Below are 21,417 nucleotides of genomic sequence, written 5' to 3'. Positions count from 1 at the left end.
CAGAGGGGTGACAGGTTTAAACCTGGAAAGAAGAAATGGCAGATACTGTTCTGATAGTGCTGTTGGGGAACAAGGTGGACCTAAAGGCAGTGAAGCCAGCATGTTTCAGTGGGCTTACCTGGGTGTATGTTTCAGACTCACCCACACTAAATCTTAATATTCTATAAAGTAGGCTGCCTAGATGTTTAAAAAGTATGACTGCAGCTGGATAACAAAACTGTCTAAATTTATTCTTTCTTTCCCCTCAAAATCACCCACATTCTAGGCCACCATGTGGGTAAACAACAATTTTAACTGCCTATACCAATCTCAGGAGAAGGCAACGGCACCCCACTCCAGTACTCTTGCCCAGAATATCCCATGGATGGAGGAGCCTGGTAGGCTGCAGTCTATGGGGTCGCTAAAAGTCGGACACGACTGAGCGACTTCACTTTCACTTTTCACTTTCATGCATTGGAGAAGGAAATGGTGACCCACTCCAGTGTTCTTGCCTGGAGAATCCCAGGGACGGGGGAGCCTGGTGGGCTGCCATCTATGGGGTCGCACAGAGTCGGACACAACTGAAGTGACTTAGCTTAGCTTAGTTTAGCTTATACCAGTCTCAAATGGTTTATCCAATAACAAAAACAGAATTCACATGACAGTCTATCAAGCAGCAGAGTTTAATCCATGCATCCAATTTGATCAGTGGAGTATTATGACTGGTATAAAAGACAAATATTAGTAGTATATTATCAACACAATGGAAATATAATATTAGTGTATGTGTGCGTGCTCGGTTGTGACCAACTCTGCGACCTCATGGACTGTAGCCCGCCAGGCTCCTCTGTCCATGGAACTTTCTAGGCAAGAATACTGGAGTAGGTTGTCATTTCCTACTGGGATCTTTCCAACACAGGGATCAAACCTGTGTCTCTTGCATCTCCCACATTGGCAGGATGATTCTTTACCACTGCGCCCCCTGTTGATCCCAATATTAGTATAATTTAAAAAATATATACATTTGTATAATTTGCAATAAAGTATGTAATAATAATTTATAGATATACATCCCATAATCTGAAGAAGGCAAAAAAAAACCCCACCTCAATTATAAAAACTACAGTTGATGTTTAGGATATAAAAACTGCATCCTAAGTAGTGTTTTATAAATAAATGGTAACCTACCTTGTTTTCTATAACGGCTTCTGTGCAAGCTTGGAGCATGCTTAAATGGTGAGCAAAAACCAGAAATTTAAGTGAATCATTCTGAAGCATCATCTTAATATAATCCTTTACAGCACCTGCCTAAATATAAAAAGTTAAACCTCATTAATGTCATAAGAATGTTTATAAGAAATCATGCCACTTTAAAAGCAAGGAAAGCCTGAAAATCAGTAAGTTTCTATGAACTTTAACTGTTTTGTCCTCAAGGCAGCCTATAGTAGAAGCCCACACCTAAAGCGACACGTGAAACAAGAGGAACATGAGAGGGAAAAAACTGAGAAATAAAATAAGAACAAGACGAGAATTTAGATGGAAAACAACAACAACAAGATAGGGAAGGAGTCTCAAAGCAAAGTGGGTAGTCAACTAAACTGTGGTGAGGAAGCGGTTGGTGGTTTTGTTAAGAAAGTAATTTTCAAAAAAGAAGCTCATACAGAGGAGTAAGTGGAACAGAGTGAAGGAAAAAATGGAAGATAAAAAGTCAAACAAATGGCACTTTGTGTGTGTGGGAGAGCAACTGAAAAAGAATAAGAAAACTGAGCTGAAGTTTAAGAGTTAAGGAAAGTTGTTTTTTCATTTCTTTTTAACTAAGAAACTAAGGTAGATTTACAAAAAGGCTGTTAAAGGTATAGAAAGACTGAGAAAAATAAGAAATGAGGGGACTGTGCTTGTCTCCAGGATGGAGAAGGTTGCAGAAGAGGCTGGCGTGATGGGATTAAGAGCTCAGTAGGGAGGTGAGAGAGAACAGGGAGGGAGACAAAGAAATCGTGAGGCAGAAGGGAGAAAAATCATGAAAGCTCATACTGAATAGGCTTTTCTTAGCTAGCTAGAGGCCAGGTTACTGGTTAAGCATAAGAAATCAATATGAGATGAATTAAATAGGAGTTAAATTTAAAATGGATAGCCAGAATTAAATTTAAAACACTAATACAGTATCTCTTAACTGTTAAAAAAAATTAGTCAGACATTTTGGGAAAAGATAGCTGGCTGAATATATTTAACCTCCACTCCTCAGTGCTATATTTAAATGATAGAAAAATGTATAGAGAAAAAGAGGTTGGAGAGGGATCAATAGCCACAAAACTTTGCAAGTGAAAAAGCAGACAGACGCCTGGTAACTGATTAGCCAACCTGACAGTTCTTCAGCTGCCAGTATGGAGTGTTGAGAAGTACCTGGTTTAAAATGGTGTGATCAGAAAAGGATCAGGAAATGTCACCTCTGGAAGTGAGGATAGGGATGTGGCTAAAATAGGAAGACTGTTTGAAAAAATGTTTAAGTAGCTAAATATGTGCTATGCTGATCCATAGCCTTTCTCTACCCATTCCACATAAGAGGTGATCTCCCAATCCATCCTGGAAGAAAACTATAAATTTATTTTCTGGAGAGGACAAAACAGAGGTTATCCAGATGGAGGAATCCTACACTGATGTTAGGTCATCCTGCAAAAAATCAAGGGGATTAGATGTAAGTTACATAACAAATGGTGAGATCTGACCCTCTCTCTCTACTTTTTTTATTCCCTAGGGTCCCCAAATAGAGACTGAGGCAAGGGAGAAGAATCGTGTAAAATGATTCTTTTTGGGAAAAGTAGATCACTAAAAAAAAAGACTAAAGATACTGATATTGGGGTTCCTCAACAAGACCTCCCAATCAGATCACTCAATTATTATCCTTCTATAAACATGGTAACTCTACATATCCATGAAGAGTTCCTAGTTAGCATTTAAAATCTTGTGAATAAAAGCAAGCAAACAAACAGAAAAACCCACCAGACATTTGTGGAAAGCAACCTACATGAATAGATCAACAATGCAGAGAGAGAAAAAACCAAACTAGAACAGGATACTACAAAAAGAAAAAAGAAAAAAAAAAGAGTTGGGGGAGTGGGGCAGAATTCTCTTGGAAATTAAAACTATAATAGCAGAAATGAAAAATCTACTGGTTACTAAGCTGAGGAAATCTTCCAGGAAGGAGATGGAAATATAAAATAACAGAGAAAATATAAAATATAATTAGAGAACCAGACCATGAAAACAATATGTGAATAATAAAAGTTCTAGAAAACAACACAGAAAAAAATAGAAATTAAAAAAAAAAAAAGAATATTTTACAGAAGTTAAAACTGGAAGTTCCCAAAATGGAAACTAGAAAATGCCCAATGAAGATCCTTCATAACAGATGAAAATGGACCAGAGCAAGGTCCATAATCATGAAATCTTAGGACACTGGGAACAAAGAAAGAGCTCTACAAGTCTCTAGAGAAGGGAGGAACAGATTTCACAGAAACAAAACAGAATAAAAAATCTGAATGGCATTGGTTATCTCAACACTGATACTGAATGAGAGAAAACGATTTTTAACAATTCATATACAGCCAAATTAAAAATCAGATATAAAAGTAGAACAAAGGCATTTTCAGATATGCAGATTCAAACAATTTACTGCCAATGTACCCTTTCTTGGAAGGCTACTGGAAAATGTACAGCAAAACAAGGGAATAAAAAAATATAGAAAATTATATATATATATTTGAAAAAGAAGTAATTCAGTACAAGGGAGAAATAGATAAAAATCCCTGATAAGAGTTTCACAGCAAACCTAAAGAAAAACTGTCCAGACTGCAGTTGATCAAATGGTACAGGAGAAATTTTGTTAAGTGGATAAAATTGATGCAATGCTAACATTTAAAGATATTGCAAGGAGACTGGACAACTAAGGTAAAGTTTAAGGCTGAATTAGTGAAAAACGAGTCATAAAAGAAAAAAACATATCCATAGTATATTGTATTGTTCATCTGTAAATTATAAACATGGTTCTAATAATGTACAAGTTGAATACTGATCAAGCCAAAATTAGTATAAATTTATATAAAATTTGTAAAACTGTAACTTTCTCCCTCTCTTCATCCATTTCTATCTATTGATCCATCAATCTATCAATTTGTCTATCTCCCTATCTATTGCTGTTTGAAGAATGGGAACAGGGGAAAGGTCTGGATGTGAGGGTGGGACTGAAGACCAAAAGGGCTAAAATTTTATCTTACATATACAGAAACCAATTGATGACGCCTAAAATGACACTTGCTGCAAAGCAAGCAGTAATACCAACCAAGAAGCAAGATAAACCCATTGCTGAGGGATCTGAAGTAAATCCCTCAAAATCAGCTACAAGAAAAGAACGTGGTTGCCTCCAGGGAATAAATTTAGGGGACTGTTACTTTTTTCGAAATTTTTATTTCTCCTCATTAAATTATGATCATATGTAGCTTTGTAATAATTAAAAAATTTTTAAATAGGAAACAGTTTAAAACATTTTAAAATTGAAAAATACCAATTTAAAATTCATGCATATGACTATCAAGTCACAAGATTGATTCTCTCCAAGCTACATTTTGTACGTCTATGTTTTCTAAAGACTAAAAATTCATACAATGAGATTGGAGGCTGTTAAGAACTTTAGCCTTGGATTTCAGTGCCTCAGAAGGTGGAAATGAAGCCCTCTCAAAATAAGGAGCTATAAATTCCAGATATGTTGCCATGGTAACTGAACCACTTTAATAAACTGCATGTTTGCCTAAAGAGCTATATTTACTGTGATAAGCCTTTCAAAAAGTACATGTCAAGCTGGAGTATTTTTAAGGTACATTCATTTTCTAACCACTGCAGACTTACAGACTAAATAACCACTGCACCCCTAGTCTCAGATGCATTCCCCACTTCTACACAAGCAAGCTATTTCTACCAGTCTCCTCCACTCCCATCACCCCCTCCTCAGTACAACCAGAAACTGCTGGTGCCAAGTGCTCAAGCCTCTTTCCGTCTATTCCTCCCAATCACAGGTCCAGAAAGGCTTATGGTTACTATTAATATTATAAATTCAACTAGATAAAGTTCAATGGGCTAAACAATCTCTTGGGACTAACCTGTTAACTAGCATTGTGATGTTGCTGCTGAGGAGAAAATGTGTTTGCAGAACCAAAAAATCTACATAGCAAAGGGATTTTGGGATTCTCTTAGGTTCTTAGGTTGGGGACTGCACAGGTTTGCATTTTAAAATGAACTATACATGCATTTCCCCTGTTCTGATTCTAGTCTGATTAAAAGTCACTGCATTGTCATATTTTAAATTATCTGAATAGAAGTTTGCTTTTGAAGTATCTTAAGTGCATTTTATATAGGTACGGCAGGTCCTGTTAACGATCAGTGATTTGGTCACACCGGTTCAGGTTTTATAGAAGCTGTAGTACTCACAATTTCATTTCATTTTACTAAAGTTGGTCTGTTAGTAATGTGTCTGTGAGCCAAAGTTCTAATTTAAATAATTAACGAAGACTACACACTATGTCTCATTTAAGGAGATGCAGAAATAATAAGAATATGTTATACAATTTATTTCTTAAATTTTTTTTTCAGTGAATAGGTATACATCATACTTTTTGAAGTAAAAGTAAAGAAAAACCTACATTGCATTAAAGACCTGAGGAAAGTTACTTTAAGTTGTCAGTCTTTAATCAAATAATAAGAGGGGAAAAGAGCTAAAAAACACCAAACTTGAGCTATGACAAAGATTTTCTCCTTGATCAAACTTCAGTTATGTTCCTCTTAGCCCTCTTCTTAACTAGGCCTCAATTTTGGCCTTCCAACTCTCTCTTGCCCTTTCCAGGTCCAGTTTTAGCAAGAATCCTGCTAAGTCAATTTATTAAGAATGCCCCCACTCTTGATACCTGATTAACTCTTGATATCTGATCAAGTTCCTAATCCTCACTATTTACAGCTAATTTCTTGGCCTTCTTTTTGCAAGAATTCTGTTTTGACCTTGGTTTTGATCTGATAAATGCACACATCCCTGCTGCAAAAAAGTCTAGAATTACCAGTTATCCAAGTAGAAGAGTGAGTGACCAAAGGAAACATAACTGATTTAATGAGCAATCCATAGTTTCACTGTACCAGCCTATGCACTTAGACATGCATAGTTTAATCTTTGAGACAAGCATGTGCTGCTGGCAGGAGCAACCAGTTTAGCAAAATCTCCCTACCCTTGATGTCTCCTCTTAGTAATTTTCTGACCACCGACCCCTTTACACCTGCTTGTTGGCTATAAATCCCCAGCTGTCTCTGCTGTGTTCAGAGCTGAATGATCTCTCCCCTCAGTTGCAATAGAGTTGACTCCTATTGCAAACTCTACTGAGATAGAGTCAACTCCTTGAATAAAGTCTTCCTTACTGTTTTAACAAGTATCAGAATAACTTTTTCTTTAGCACCTATAACTTGTTGCTAAGGGAGCATGAGCTAAAAAAAACTTCTCCTTAATTTTGAAATCCTCAACCCCAGACTAATGGCAGATCTATTTAGATATCTGGTGTGCGTGTGTGTGCTTAGTCACGTCCAACTCTTTGTGCCTAGATGGACTGTAGCCTGCCAGGTTTCTCTGTCCATGGAATTTTCCAGGCAAGAATACTGGAGTGGGTTGCCATTTCCTGCTCCAGGGGGGTCTTCTTGACCCAGGAATCAAACCCATGTCTCTTGCGTCCCTGCACTGGCAGGCAGATTCTTTACCACTGTACCACCAGGCACATGATTTAAGGACACCTCTTCAAGCCCGTATTAGTCAAGAAGAGGTGAACTGTGATTGGTCTCAGCAAGTCTAGTACTTTCATTCCCCAATGATTCTGCCTTATAGGGAAAAGGGGAAGTCTGCTGGAGGCTTCAAAAACAAAAACAAAATAATGCTCAGTGACAAACGGACGTTACAGAAAACTTCCTTGCTTTGGATGTTACGACCTGCACTTGACACCAGGGCCTCCCTGGAAGCTCAGCTGGTAAAGAATCCGCCTACAATGTGAGAGATTCCGATTAGATTCTTGGGTCAGAAGTTCCCCTGGAAAAGAGATATGCTACCCACTCTAGGATTCTTGGTGGTGGCTCAGATGGTTAAAGAATCTGAATGCAATGCAGGAGACCCGGGTTCAATCCCTGGGTTAGGAAGCTCCCCTGGGGGAGGGCAAGGCAACCCACTCCAGTATTCTTGCCTGGAGAATCCCCATGGACAGAGGAGCCTGGCGGGCTACAGTCCATGGGGTCCCAAAGAGTCAGATATGACAGCACAGCACACTGCAGCAATTACCCTGGGGCTACTATGGAAGCTCTTGAGCAAAGTGGTGAACTAGGGCAGCCAGAGTAGAAAGAAGAATCCAGATGCTTTAAAAAAACAAAAACAACCCTTTATTGAGATATAATTCACACGCCATAAGACTCACCCATTTAAAGATTACAATTCAACAGTTTTTAGAACATTTAGAGTTGTGCATCCTTCACAATTTCAGAATATTTTCATTTCCCTAAAATCTTTCATCTCTTAGCAATCACTCCACCTCCACTGCAGGCCCCTGTATCAACCTAGCTCTAGGCAAACACTAATCTACTTTCTGTCTCTATGGACTGGACTGTTTTGACAGTTCATACAAATGGAATCACACAATATGTGGTCTTTTGTGACTGGCTTATTAGCATAATGCTTTCAATCCATGTTGTAGCATTTTTCAGTGTTTAACTCCTTTTTTTATTGCCAAGTAACATTCCACTGTGAGGACAAACCACATTATACTTGTCCATTCATCAGTTGACAGCCTCTCTGACTCTTGTTTTTATTCATTTCTCTATTTCATCCTATAATGTTTCTTACTGATTTGTAAATTTATGATAGTTAATTCATCTTTTATCCTTTAAAACTATTTTAAATGAGGAAAGGAAAGTAATAAGTAAAAGAGAACATTGCTTATTTACCCCTCTAACATCCCTAGTGGCTCAAGATGGTAAAGAATCTGCCTGCAATGTGGGAGACATGGGTTTGATCCATGGGTTGGGAAGATCCCCTGGTGAAGAGATTGGCTATCTACGCCAGTATTCTCCCTGGAGAATTCCATGAGTCCATGGGGTCACAAAGAGTCAGACATGACTCAGTGACTTTCACTTCTCTTCACCTGCCCTGCAGACCACCACAAAGAAAGGCTAGGAATTTGTCTTCTGCTAGGGCACTAAGGCTGTCACCAAGTATACCAGCTCCAAGTAAATATAATATGCCTAGCCGCTGTTAACGGAGAAGGCAATGGCACCCCGCTCCAGTACTCTTGCCTGGAAAATCCCATGGACAGAGGAGCCTGGTGGGCTGTAGTCCATGGGGTCGCTAAGAGTCGGACACGACTAAGCGACTTCACTTTCACTCCCTTTCCCCCTGCCAATGGTTGTTAATTTAGAAACCATTTCATCAACCTGAAAAAAACATTTTCAAATCTGGTAGAAGACAACTTTTTAGGGAAGAATGGTCACTCCATACTCTTGTCAGAACCCCATGCCAAAATTTTCCCACAGGAAACTTCCAAAGATAACTTGGGTGAATTATAATAAGTGTGATTTTCTTATTGCTAGGCATGCTTATAAACACATCTGTAAATAGAAATCTAACATGTCTAATACATCTAATCTTTTGACACTGACCAAGTTCTGCAAGCAGCCTATTTCACACCAAGAAGCAGACGGGCTACAATACTGTATGTAAGAAGAGAGTAACCCAAATTTAATACCTTAACCAAGACAATTTTACAAAAGAACCTGGGATCCTAAACCTTTCCATAAAACTTTTTGGAACAAGATATTATTATAAAGCAATTGTTCAATCTAATCTATCTTTTTATCTATCAGGCAAAGATGGATGAGAGAGACTATTCCCATGAATAATCTACTCCACTGTGTTAACCAAATTTAGGCAAAGTTAGAAAGTAAAGGCAACATTACTATGGACTTTAAAAATATTTTTCATAAAAAGTTTATTTCATGTGAGTTTGATCATAAAAGTCATTGATCAAAGGAGCTAATCTAATTCTTTAAAAACTGAATCAATTTTGAAAAACATTCTCAATTTCTTTCTAAACTCCATCCATTGATCACATCAATAAGGTAATCAATTTTGTATGACTCAGCATGAATAAATCTTATTTGGGCGTTTAAAATGATAACACATAGAATGTACAGATTTTTAAATTCTATATCTTCTCTTGCCATACCTGAACAGAGATGCTAAAAAATCAGTAACAGGGAAACAGAAGTCACCTTAAACCCATGGTCACCAACAAATATTACAATTATTCTGCTACCTTAGTGGAATGATAGGCAAGTGTATGTACTTTGTAGCCAAACTGTCCACGTTCAAATCCTGCCTCACTCATTTACAATCTGAGAGTCTCTGAGCAAGTCACTTAAATGCTGTACCTTGGTTTCCCCATAAAAGGGGATAAAAAGTACTTATTACACAAAGAGTAGTAGTAAAAATTAAATGAGTTAGTGAATAAAATATGCTGGGAACAGTTGGCACATGGTAAACACTGTAAGAGCGTTAGCTCATAATTTTACTATATTTCTCCGGTAAACAGCAAAAACAATTTAAAAAAATCAGAACCTATGTCTCTTAATTCTTCAACTTACCACTGCCCAGAGAAAATAGAATTCATCATTTGAGAATTCTGTTACTTTTCCTTACTTTTTTTTTTTACTCATTGTTCACTTCCTTTCCTTTCATACAAGAGACGTATTTCTTCTCTTCTTCCTCCACCTGTTGACTTAACCATTCCTGCCACCTCAAAATGGATTCCCTGATAGCTCAGTTTGTAAAGAATCTGCCTGCAATGCAGGAGGTCCCAGTTCGATTCCTGGGTAGGGAAGATCCACTGGAGAAGGGATAGGCTACCGATTCCAGAATTCTTGGGCTTCCCTTGTGGCTCAGCTGGTAAAGAATCTGCCTGCAATGCGAGAGACCTGGGCTAAACCACTCTTAGTTCTTGAGTGGATATCTTCACAGCTTTACTAAAGCCTTCCTCCATTCCACATAGCCACGTAGCTAACATACCACCTTCCTCTTCTAAACAGAAAATATTGTTTTATTTGCACTTTATTATTACTGACCATCTCCTTACTAATACAGGAACCTACAGCACCTGGCTCAGGCAGGTTCTTTACCACTGAGCCACTAGTGAAGCCCTAAGAGCCAGAGACCCTTTCCTCAAAAAAAAAAAAAAAAAAACAAAAAGAACTGGCTCAGGAAAAGGCACCTTAGTCTCACAACATCTCAGTCCCTGTGCAGCAGGGAACACTGCAGTGACCTCACTGAACCTCACTGCATGCTATAAGTAGGATTCCGCCTGTTTAGCAGACAGAAAATCCGCTTTGTGTTGAAAGTAATTTGCCTGTGCAAAGTTTTTAAAGCACTAAGAAATGCTGCCATCCCCACAGTGACAGGAAATTTAAAGTTATGGGTTGATTTCATCATTTTCTTAGGAAAAATAACTGGCATTTCTCTTAAAATGGTTTTCTCTAAAGATATAAGATTGCAAGGTACCAGAAAATAACTGAGAGTTGGCTAACCATGCATACAACTTACATCTGTTTTTTTTTTCTAGGACAGCATTAGGCTGATCTTAAATCTAAAGAATCTGTTCAAGACTTGTTGCTGAGAAGGAGGGAGAGGATGTGGGAGTGATGGATTGGGAGTTTGGGATTAGCAGGTGCAAACTATTACACAGAGACTGGATAAACAACAAGGTCCTACTGAATAGCATAGGGAACTATATTCAATATCCTGTGGTAAACCATAATGGAAAATATAGAAAGGAATGTATAAATATGTATAGCTGCATCACTGTGCTGTACGGCAGAAACTAATACAACATTCTCAATCAACTACAATTTAAAAAAAGAATCTGTTCATTTTCACCTGTTAATATTCTCAACAAATATCACAGAGGAATAAAAACAATGGTATAGAGAAAGAAAAGTAATTGTAATTACCTCAGATTCTTCAACAATTGACTTTGTACTAGCAACATTAATTATTTTATGGTCATTTCCTTGGTTAGCACTTACCATTATCAAATATGCTTACCATTATCATTATTAAATTTCTTGTTAAGAAGTATCTGAAAAAGAGATCTCAATATTATAAAAGCAAACATGTTAAAAACTTCTACAGAGACCTCCCTGGTCAGGGAACTGGATCCCACATGCTGCAATTAAGCATTTGTGTGCCACAACTAAAGATCCTGTACAGCCAAATAAATATTAAAAAACCAAAACTTATACAGCCTCTATCCCCCTAAGAAGTACAAGTATTTAAACTCAAATGGCAGAACAGCATAAATGTCTGTACAGCACATGGATGATATATGTCAACACCATTATATAGTACTGCATTGTATATATTAAAAATTATCATATTAATATGGCCTAATTTGCTGACATGATCTAATTGGAAGCACTGGAATTGTTATTCCCATCTGCTTAAGACATTGTTAAAGTGAAAATGAAAGTTGCTCAGTTGTATCCAACTCTGCAACCCCATGGACAGTAGCCTGCCAGGCTCCTTTGTCCATGTAATTCTCCAGGCAAGAATACTGGAGTGGGTAGCCATTCCCTTCTCCAGGGGATCTTCCCAACCCAGGGATCAAACTGGGGTCTCCTGCATTGTAGGTTAATTCTTTAGCATCTGAGCTACCCGGAAAGCCCTCTAAGACATTGTGGGGTATGAGAAAAAGAGAGAAGGTGAGAAAGAAATCTATCCTGGAGGTTTATAAAAATAGGATAGATGGAGATCCATTTGTCTGGAAGACTTTACATGGTAACTCTGCCTGGAGTAAAGTAAGAGGCCAGATGGCCCGCAGAGGTCCTTTTGGGTCCATTGTTCCCTAACCACAATGAATAGAGAGTGTAAAAAAAAGTGATATAAATGGACGTGGGAAGTATTTATTTCCTCAGAAGAGCTGACAAGGACAAGATTTTAGGCAGTAATTAAATATATGCCTCTAAAAATAGCATATCCTAGAGAATTCCCTGACAGTCTAGTGGCTAGGAGTCCATGCTTTCACTGCCAGGGGCCTGAGCTCACACCCTGGTCTGGGAACTAAGATCCCATAAGACTTGTTTCATGGCCAAAAAAAGAGAAAAAAGTAAATAAAATAAAATTGCATATCCTATAAATATACTTTTATACTTACATCCTATAAGACAGGGAAGCCTGGCATGCTGCAGTCCACGGGGTCACAAAGAGTTAGGCACGACTGAGCGACTGAACTGAACTAATAAGTATACTCACACAAATACATTTACTTGAAAACTCATTATTTTCTCCAAATTCCTTCTTTTTCTTGTCAAGATTTTCAAATTTATATAAACTATCATTAGATAGTTATAATTATCTTTAAATTTCTCAACATAATTCTTCAAGTGATTCAATAAAAAGTAAAGCACTTCCAATATGATGCTGCAGAGTATAAAGCAAACCTGTTACCTCATGGCTTGAGTCTTGCTGAATTTGGAACAGATCATACTTAACAGGGAACTGTGTTCACAAACATCAATCCAGTCGGCCAAGCAAAAAATCTAGATCCTACTTTTACCAAACTCTCCTCCACATTCAGTCAATCACTAATGTCTTAATATATTTTGAATTATTCCTTTCTTTCAATTTAAGATGTGGTACAGCCACCACCCTTAGTTCAGATCATCTAGATTACCAGTGCAACATCCCTGCCTACAGGATTACTCCTTCCAGTGCATTCTTTACACACGGGCATACCTTGGAGATTCAATTGCAGATTCAACTCCAGATCACAGAAACAAAGAAAATATTTCAAGAAAGGGAGTCACATGAATTTTTGTTTCCCAGTGCATTCAAAACTTACATTTACACTATGCTGTAGTCTGTGAAGTGTGCAATAGCATTATGTCTAAAAGAACTATATACATACTCAACTGAGAAATACTTTGTTGCTGAAAAATGCTAAAAATCTGAGCCTTCAGCATGGTATTATCTTTTTGCTGATGAAGGGTCTTGCCTCAGTGCTGCTGGCTGCTGACTGGTCAGGGTGATGGTTGCTGAAGGTTGGGGTGTCTTTAGCAACATCTTAAATTAAGACAACACTGAAGTTGGCTGCATTAATTGACTCTTCTTTATGTGAACAATTTTCTTGTGCATGCAATGCTGTTTAATAGCATTTGACCCACAGAAGAACTTCTTTCAAACCTGGAATCAATCCTCTCAAGCTCTGCTGTGGCTTTTCCAGCTAAATTTATGTCATATTCTAAATCCTTTGTCAGTTCAACAACCTTCACAGCATCTTCACCAGGAATAGGTTCCATCTCAATAAACCACTTTTTTACTCATCCACTGAAGTGACTGCTTCTACTGAAGAATTATCATGACTGTCTGCAAATCTCCACTGATGGCAATCTGTTCTGAGACTTAAGGAGCTGGCCCTGTGCTCTTAAAAGAAGTTCAGGCTTTATAAGGGCTCAAACAGAATGGACTCCAAAGGAAATTGTGCCTATCCTGTTGAGACCCTAGTCCTAGTGTATCATCCCTCAGCAACTTGAAAACAAGTGGTGTGGCTGCCCTGTCACAGTTTAGGCTCCTTGATTAATGGCTCTGAGAGCACAGGCCATAAGAGGTGGCAGAAATGGTAAGTGGCCCAGATTTGGTTTATGCTTTTATTGTGGAATGAAAGAGTGCTTCTCACATAATAAATAAAGTTTTATCATGAGATTGCAGCATTCAGTTACATCTTGAGGCTCCACTTCTAGTTCTCTTGCTATTTCTGCCACATCTGTAGTTACTTCCTTCTTTGAAGTTTTGAACCCCTAAAAGTTATGCATGAGGGTTGGACTCAAGCTTCTTTCAAACTCTTGTTAATGTTGCTATTTAGACCTCTTCCCATGAATCACAAACGTTCTTAATATCATCTAGAATGGTAAATCCTTTCCAGAAAATTTTCAACTGAATTTTTCCAGATCCAAATTAGGAATCACTATCTGTGGCAGCTACAGCATTATGATATGTATTTCTTAAAGAATAAATGTTGAAAGTTGAAATTACTCCATGATTCATGGGGCTGAAAAACTGATATTTTATTAGCAGGTATAAAAACAACATGAAGCTCAATGTACATCTCCATCACACCAGGTACTCTCAATGAGCAGTAGTATTTTGAAAGGAATCTTTTCTGGGCACTGTTCTCAACAGTGGGCTTAAAATATTCAGTCAATCATGATGTAAACAGATCTAGTCAACCAGGCTTCCTTGTTCCACCTGTAGAGCACAGGCAGAGAAGATTTAGCATAATTCTTAAGGGCCTTAGGATATACAGAATGGTAAATGAGCACTCAATAGGTGAGAAAAGAGAAGCAAAAAGCAAAGGAGAAAAGGAAAGATATACCCATTTGAATGCCGAGTTCCAAAGAACAGCAAGGAGAGATAAGAAAGCCTTCCTCAATGATCAGTGCAAAGAAATAGAGGAAAACAACAGAATGGCAAAGACTAGAGATCTCTTCAAGAAAATTAGAGATACCAAGGGAACATTTCATGCAAAGATGGGCTCAATAAAGGACAGAAATGGGATGGACCTAACAGAAGCAGAAGATATTAAGAGGTGGCAAGAATACACAGAAGACCTATACAAAAAAAAATTTTCATGACCCAGATAACCACAATGGTGTGATCACTCACCTAGAGTCAGACATCCTGGAATGCAGTCAAGTGGGCATTAGAAAGCATCACTAGGAACAAAGCTAGTGGAGGTGATGGAATTCCAGTTGAGCTCTTTCAAATCCTGAAAGATGATGCTGTGAAAGTGCTGCACTCAATATGCCGGCCAATTTGGGAAACTCAACAGTGACCACAGGACTGGAAAAGGTCAGTTTTCATTCCAATCCCAAAGAAAGGCCATGCCAAAGAATGTTCACTACCACACAATTGCACTCATCTCACATGCTAGCAATGTAATGCTCAAAATTCTCCAAGTCAGGCTTCAAGAGTATGTGAACCATGAACTTCCTGATGTTCAAGCTGGATTTAGAAAAGGCAGAGGAACCAGAAATCAAATTGCCAACATCCGTTGGATCACTGAAAAAGCAAGAGAATTCCAGAAAAGCATCTACTTCTGCTTTATTGACAAGCCATAGCCTTTGACTGTGTAGATCACAACAAACTGTGGAAAATTCTTCAAGAGAATGGAATACCAGACCATCTTACCTGCTTCCTGAGAAATCTGTATGCAGGTCAAGAAGTAACAGTTAAAACTTGACATGGAACAACAAACTGGTTCCAAATTGGGAAAGGAGTATGTCAAGGCTCTATATTGTCACCCTGCTATTTTACTTATATGCAGAGTACATCATGTGAAATGCCAGGCTGGATGAAGCACAAGCTGGAATCAAGATTGCTGGGAGGAATATCAATAACCTCAGATATGCAGATGACACCACCCTTATGGTAGAAAGCAAGGAAGAACTAAAGAGCCTCTTGATGAAAGTGAAAGAGGAGAGGGAAAAAGCTGGCTTATACTCTTCAACATTCAAAAACCGAAGATCATGGCATCCATTCCCATCACTTCATGGCAAATAGATGGGGAAACAATGGAAACAGTGACAGACTTTATTTTATTGGGCTCCAAAATCACTGCAGGTGGTGACTGCAGCCATGAAATTAAAAGACATTTACTCCTTGGAAGAAAAACTATGACCAACCTAGACAGCGTATTAAAAAGCAGGGACATTACTTTGCTGACAAAGGTCCATCTAGTCAAAGCTATGGTTTTTCCAGTAGTTATGTATGGATGTGAGAGTTGGACCATAAAGAAAGCTGAGCACTGAAGAACTGATGCTATTGAACTGTGGTGTTGGAGAAGACTCTTGAGAATCCCTTGGACTGCCAGGAGATCCAACCAGTCCATCCTAAAAGAAATCAGTCCTGAATATTCTTTGGAAGGACTGATGCTGAAGCTGAAACTCCAATACTTTGGCCACCTGATACAAAGAACTGACCCATTGGAAAAGACCCTGATGGTGGGCAAGATTGAAAGCAGGAGGAGAAGGGGATGACAGAGGATGAGACGGTTGGATAGCATTACCAACTCGATGGAAATGAGTTTGAGCAAGCTCCAGGAGTTGGTGATGGACAGAGAAGCCTGGCGTGCTGCAATCCATGGGGTCACAAAGAGTCAGACACAACTGAGTGACTAAACTGAACAACCTGAGCACTGGCTTCAACTTAAGTCACCATCCACATTAGCTCCTGTTTAGGAGAGTAAACCTGTCCCTTTAAGCTTTGAACACAGGCACTGACTTCTCCTATCTAACTGCATAAGTCCTAGACGGCATCTTTTTCCAATATAAGGCTGTTTCATCTACAGTAAAGATTTGTTGTTTAATGTAGTCACCTTCATTAATTATCTTAGCCAGATCTTCTGAATAACTTGCTACAGATTCTACATCAGCACTTGCTGCTTCATCTTGTATTTTTATGTTATAGAGATGACTTCTTTCTTAAACTTCATGAACCAACCTCTGCTACCTTCAAACTATGCTTCTGTAGTTTCCTCATCTCTCTCAGTCTTCAAAGAATTGAAGAGAGGTAGGGCCTTGCTCTAGATGAGGCTTAGGCTTAAGGGAATGTTGTGACTGGTTTGATTGTCTTTCCAGACCACTAAAACTTTTCCCATATCATCAGTAAGACAGTTTTGTTCATTGGAGCAACACTTTCAATTTCCTACAAGAACTCTTCCTTTGTGGTCACAACCTGGCTAACTCTTTGGTGCAAGAGGCCTAGCTCTCAGCCTACCTCAGTTTTCAACATGACTTCTTCACTAAGCTTGATCGTTCCTACTTTTGATGTAAAGAGACACATGTGCAGCTATTCCTTTCACTTGAACGCTGCTGAGGCCATTATAGGGTTTTGACTGGCCTATTTCAGAATTGTTGTGTCCCAGGAAATAGGGAGGCCTGAGGAGAGAGAGAGACAGAGGAATAGCTGGCTGGTGGAGCAGTCAGAACACAAACAAATATCTTAGGTAAGTTAACTGGCATATACGGACACTGTTCAAGGCACCCCCAAAGAATTACAAAAGATAACTGATCCCATCAGAGATCACCATAACAAACATAACAATAATCATGAAGTGTGAAATATTACGAGAATTGCCTAAATGTGACACAGGGACATGAGTGAGTGAACGCCATTGGAAAAATAATGCCAAGAAGACTAGTTTGATGCACAGTTGCCACAAACTCTCAATTTGTAACAACAACAACAAAATTGTAATCTGCAAGGTGCAATAAAGCTAGGGTCAACAAAATGTGCCATACCTGTAGCCACTGTTCTTTTTGTAAAGTGCAAATCACATCATTTTACTCTATTCCACAATATCTGATTGCTCAGAACCCTTAGGATAAATTACACATCTTACTTGTTCATTCCTTGGAATCTTGAACCCCAAGACTTGACCAAGTGTTTTCTCCCATGTCCCTCTTCAATATCCTGTTTTTCAGGCACTCAATATGCTCTATTGTAGTTGAACATTTATTTTTACTGTCTTCCCCAACAGACTCCAAATTCTTTGAGAGGTAGACACCAGGTCTTGTTCACCATGCCTCTCTCACACCAAGCATAATCCTTGCCACATAGTAGGCACTCAATAAATATCTTCTGAATTAGTTAGGAAAACACTTAGTCAAAGAAAGGAAGCTACATAACACAATTACCAATTTATAATGTGTGGTATTTTAAAAGTTCATTAACAGATAGATTTGGGAGAACTCTGAAACACATTTTCCCATAGAAACAATATTAAATGTAAGATACCTCCCTTCAATGTTACCTACAACTACAATGTAGGTAAACTGTATTATCTATAATTACTTTGGACTCTACTGGATACCAATAATATTTCTGGGGACAATACATTAAGAATTCCAATCTGGTAATGCTATGAACTAATTATTTCTGGTTATAGCACACGAATAGACATAACAGTTACAACTTCATAGGTGGTTGAGGACAGAGGTTCTAATAGGCAGGGAAAGTAAAAGGACTGAAAACTAGGAAGTCGGGGTAGCCTTCTGCTACCGATAATCTTTGGGAATATGTTCTAAGCTGGAACAACTAACTTTTCATGTCTTTACTTTTCTTCAAGGATTCTAGGAATTAGGTGCAACTTCCTATTGATTATCAACACTTCTGACTTCCAACTAGGGTTTCTTACCATATGCAGGAAACTATCTAAACTGTTCTCATATATAAAGGCTTCTCCCAGCAGGAGACATGGGAAGATCCCCTGAAGGAGGGCATGGCAACCCACTCCAGTATTCTTGCCTGGAGAATCCCAAGGACAGAGGAGCCTAGAGGGCTACAGTCCATAACGTTGCAAAGAGTCGACACAACTGAAGTGACAGCATCCATACATATCAACACTTCTGACTTCCAACTGGGTTTCTTATCATATGCAGGAAATTATCTAAAAGGGTCTCATGTATAGGTTTTCCCTGGTGGCTCAGACGGTAAAGCGTCTGCCTACAATGCTGGAGACCTGGGTTAAATCCCTGGGTTGGGAAGATGTCCTGGAGAAGGAAATGGCAACCCACTCCAGTATTCTTGCCTGGAAAATCCCATGGATGGAGGAGCCTGGTGGGCTACAGTCCACAGGGTCGCAAAGAGTCAGACACGACTGAACGACAAAGAGTCAACACAACTGAAGTGACGTAGCATCCATACATATCAACACTTCTGACTGCCATCTGGGTTTCTTAGTATATGCAGGAAATTATCTTAAAGGTTCTCATGTATATTCTTTTCTTCTAAGCTGTATTCTACCGTCAGTACTAAGAACAAAGAAAGCTAAGTGAGCAAGCAAACAAATGAAAAACAAGATAGTTATCAACTTTAAGAAAAACAACAGTTGTCAAAGAAAATAAATGTAATTATAGCTCATTTGTGAAGTGTTTAACAGAGTCGTTATACTGTAAACAATGAACACTGATCAAACCAAAAATTATGATATGGGAAAACGGAACTGGGGGGATGTATTGCAAATATTTTCTTCCCATCTATATTTTGCATTTGCATTTTCAGTGCCACAGTGTCTTTCATATGTAACACTTTTAAACACTGTAAATTTTAAGGGTTTGAGTAACACTTTTAAACAACATAAACTTTAAGGGTTTGAGTCCCATTTGCTTTTCCTTTAAAGAATGTGCTTTTTGTATCCTATCTAAAAAAAAATGTTCCTATCCAAAGGATGGGATATTTTAAAATATGTACACTACTAAAATTTTACAAATTAACTTTTATACATGTATGATTCACTTCAAGTTAATTTTTATGTATGACATGAAATAATGATCAAGGCTCATTATTTTTCCTTTTGTTTATCTAACTGCCCTAGTACCAGCTGTTGAAAAGACTATCGTTTTCCTATTATCTTGTCCCCTTTCTTAAGATCAGTTGACAATCATTATGAATATCTCCAGCCTTTGACTGTGTGGATCACAACAAATTGTGGAAAACTCTTAAAGAGATGGAAATACCAGACCCCCTGACCCGCCTCCTGAGAAATCTGTATGCAGGTCAAGAAGCAACAGTTATAACTGGACATGGAACAACGGACTGGTTCCAAATTGGGAAAGGAGTACGTCAAGGCTGTATATTGTCACTCTGCTTATTTAACTTACATGCAGAGTGAAAGTGAAAGTGAAGTCGCTCAGTCGTGTCCGACTCTTTGCGACCCCGTGGACTGTAGCCCACCAGGCTCCTTCGTCCATGGGATTCTCCAGGCAAGAATACTGGGGTGGGTTGCCATTTCTGGACTGGATGAAGCACAAGCTGGAATCAAGATTGCCAGGAGAAATATCAATAACCTCAGATATGCAGATGACACCACACTTATGGCAGAAAGCGAAGAAGAACTGAAGAGCCTCTTGATGAAAGTGAAAGAGGAGAGGGAAAAAGTTGGCTTAATATTCAACATTCAGAAAACTAAGATCATGGCATCTGGTCCCATCACTTCACAGCAAATAGATGGGGAAACAATGAAAACAGTGACAGACTTTATTTTTTTGAGCTCCAAAATCACTGCAGATGGTGACTGCAGCCATGAAATTAAGACACTTAGTACTTGAAAGAAAAGTTAAGACCAACCCAGACAGCATATTAAAAAGCAGAGACACTACTTTGCCAACAAAGGTCCATCTAGTCAAAGGTGTGGTTTTTCCAGTAGTCATGTATGGATGTGGGAGTTGGACCATGAAGAAAGCTGAGTGCCGAAGAATTAATGCTTTTGAACTGTGGTGTTGGAGAAGACTCTTGAGAGTCCCTTGGACAGCAAGCAGATCCAACCAGTCCATCCTAAAGGAAATCAGTCCTGAATATTCATTGGAAGGACTGATGCTGAAGCCAAAACTCCAATACTGTGGCCACCTAATACAAAGAACTGACCCATTGGAAAAGACCCTGATGCTGGGCAAGATTGAAGGCAGAAGAAGAAGGGGACAACAGAGGATGAGATGGCTGGATTGCATCACTGACTCAATGGACATGAATTTGAGTAAGCTCTGGGAGTTGGTGATGGACAGGGAAGCCTGGCTTGCTACAGTCCATGGGGTCACAAAGAGTCAGACACAACTGAGAGAATGAACTGAACTGAACTGATGAACATCTACTGCTAAGCTCGCTTTTCTGGTTCATTAGTTTAAATGTCTATCCTTATGCCAACATCACAAAGTCTTACCACTGCAATGTTATAGTAACTATTTATATTATATGGTGTGAGTCTTCGAACTTCATTCAGAATTATTTTGGCTACAGGAAGTGCTTTGTATTGGTTGCCACATAAATTTCACATTCAGTTTGTCAATATGTATAAAAAATATTACAGGGATTTTGATTAACATTATATTGAGTGCATAAATTAATTTATATACAAGAATGGGCATCTTCACAATATCAAATCATCTGATTCATGAAAATGATCTATCTTGTCATTTAAGTTTGCTTTGTATTCTCTAAACAATGTTTTATACTTTTCAGTGAATTTTTTTTCTTGAATTTATTCCAAAATTAGCTCATGCTTATTGATACTATCGTAAACTGTATTTTACAAATTTGAATTTCCAATTTTTCATTGCTAGTAATATAGATCTACAAATCCTTTTTGTATCTTGAACATGAATCCTGCGACCTTGATACATTCACTCAGTTCTAGTAGGTTGAAGTGTTGTTTGTTTTTAGGTGCAAAGAATCATGTTGTCCTTTTCAATCTGCACACATTTTCTTTCTTTTTCTAGCCTATTACCCAGCTATAGAAACAATGTTGAAGTAAACAGTGATGAAATGAATTGATA

General features: G+C 38.4%; 1 protein-coding gene across 16 annotated transcripts in view; it reads right to left on the bottom strand.

The window, feature by feature from the left end:
* ZRANB3 (zinc finger RANBP2-type containing 3) overlaps positions 1-21,417 on the bottom strand; it is a 300,187-nt gene that overhangs the window by 67,235 nt on the left and 211,535 nt on the right. For all 16 annotated transcript variants that reach the window (XM_055572729.1, XM_055572728.1, XM_055572727.1 and 13 more), the window contains one exon: positions 1,168-1,287. In XM_055572729.1, the coding sequence (XP_055428704.1) occupies positions 1,168-1,287 (120 nt within the window). The remainder of the gene's footprint in view (positions 1-1,167; positions 1,288-21,417) is intronic.

The sequence above is a fragment of the Bubalus kerabau genome, chromosome 3 (genome assembly GCF_029407905.1).
Source record: "Bubalus kerabau isolate K-KA32 ecotype Philippines breed swamp buffalo chromosome 3, PCC_UOA_SB_1v2, whole genome shotgun sequence".
NCBI classification, from domain to species: Eukaryota; Metazoa; Chordata; class Mammalia; order Artiodactyla; family Bovidae; genus Bubalus; species Bubalus kerabau.
Note: the sequence above shows the minus strand (reverse complement) of the source record. Positions and strands in the feature narration are given on the sequence as shown.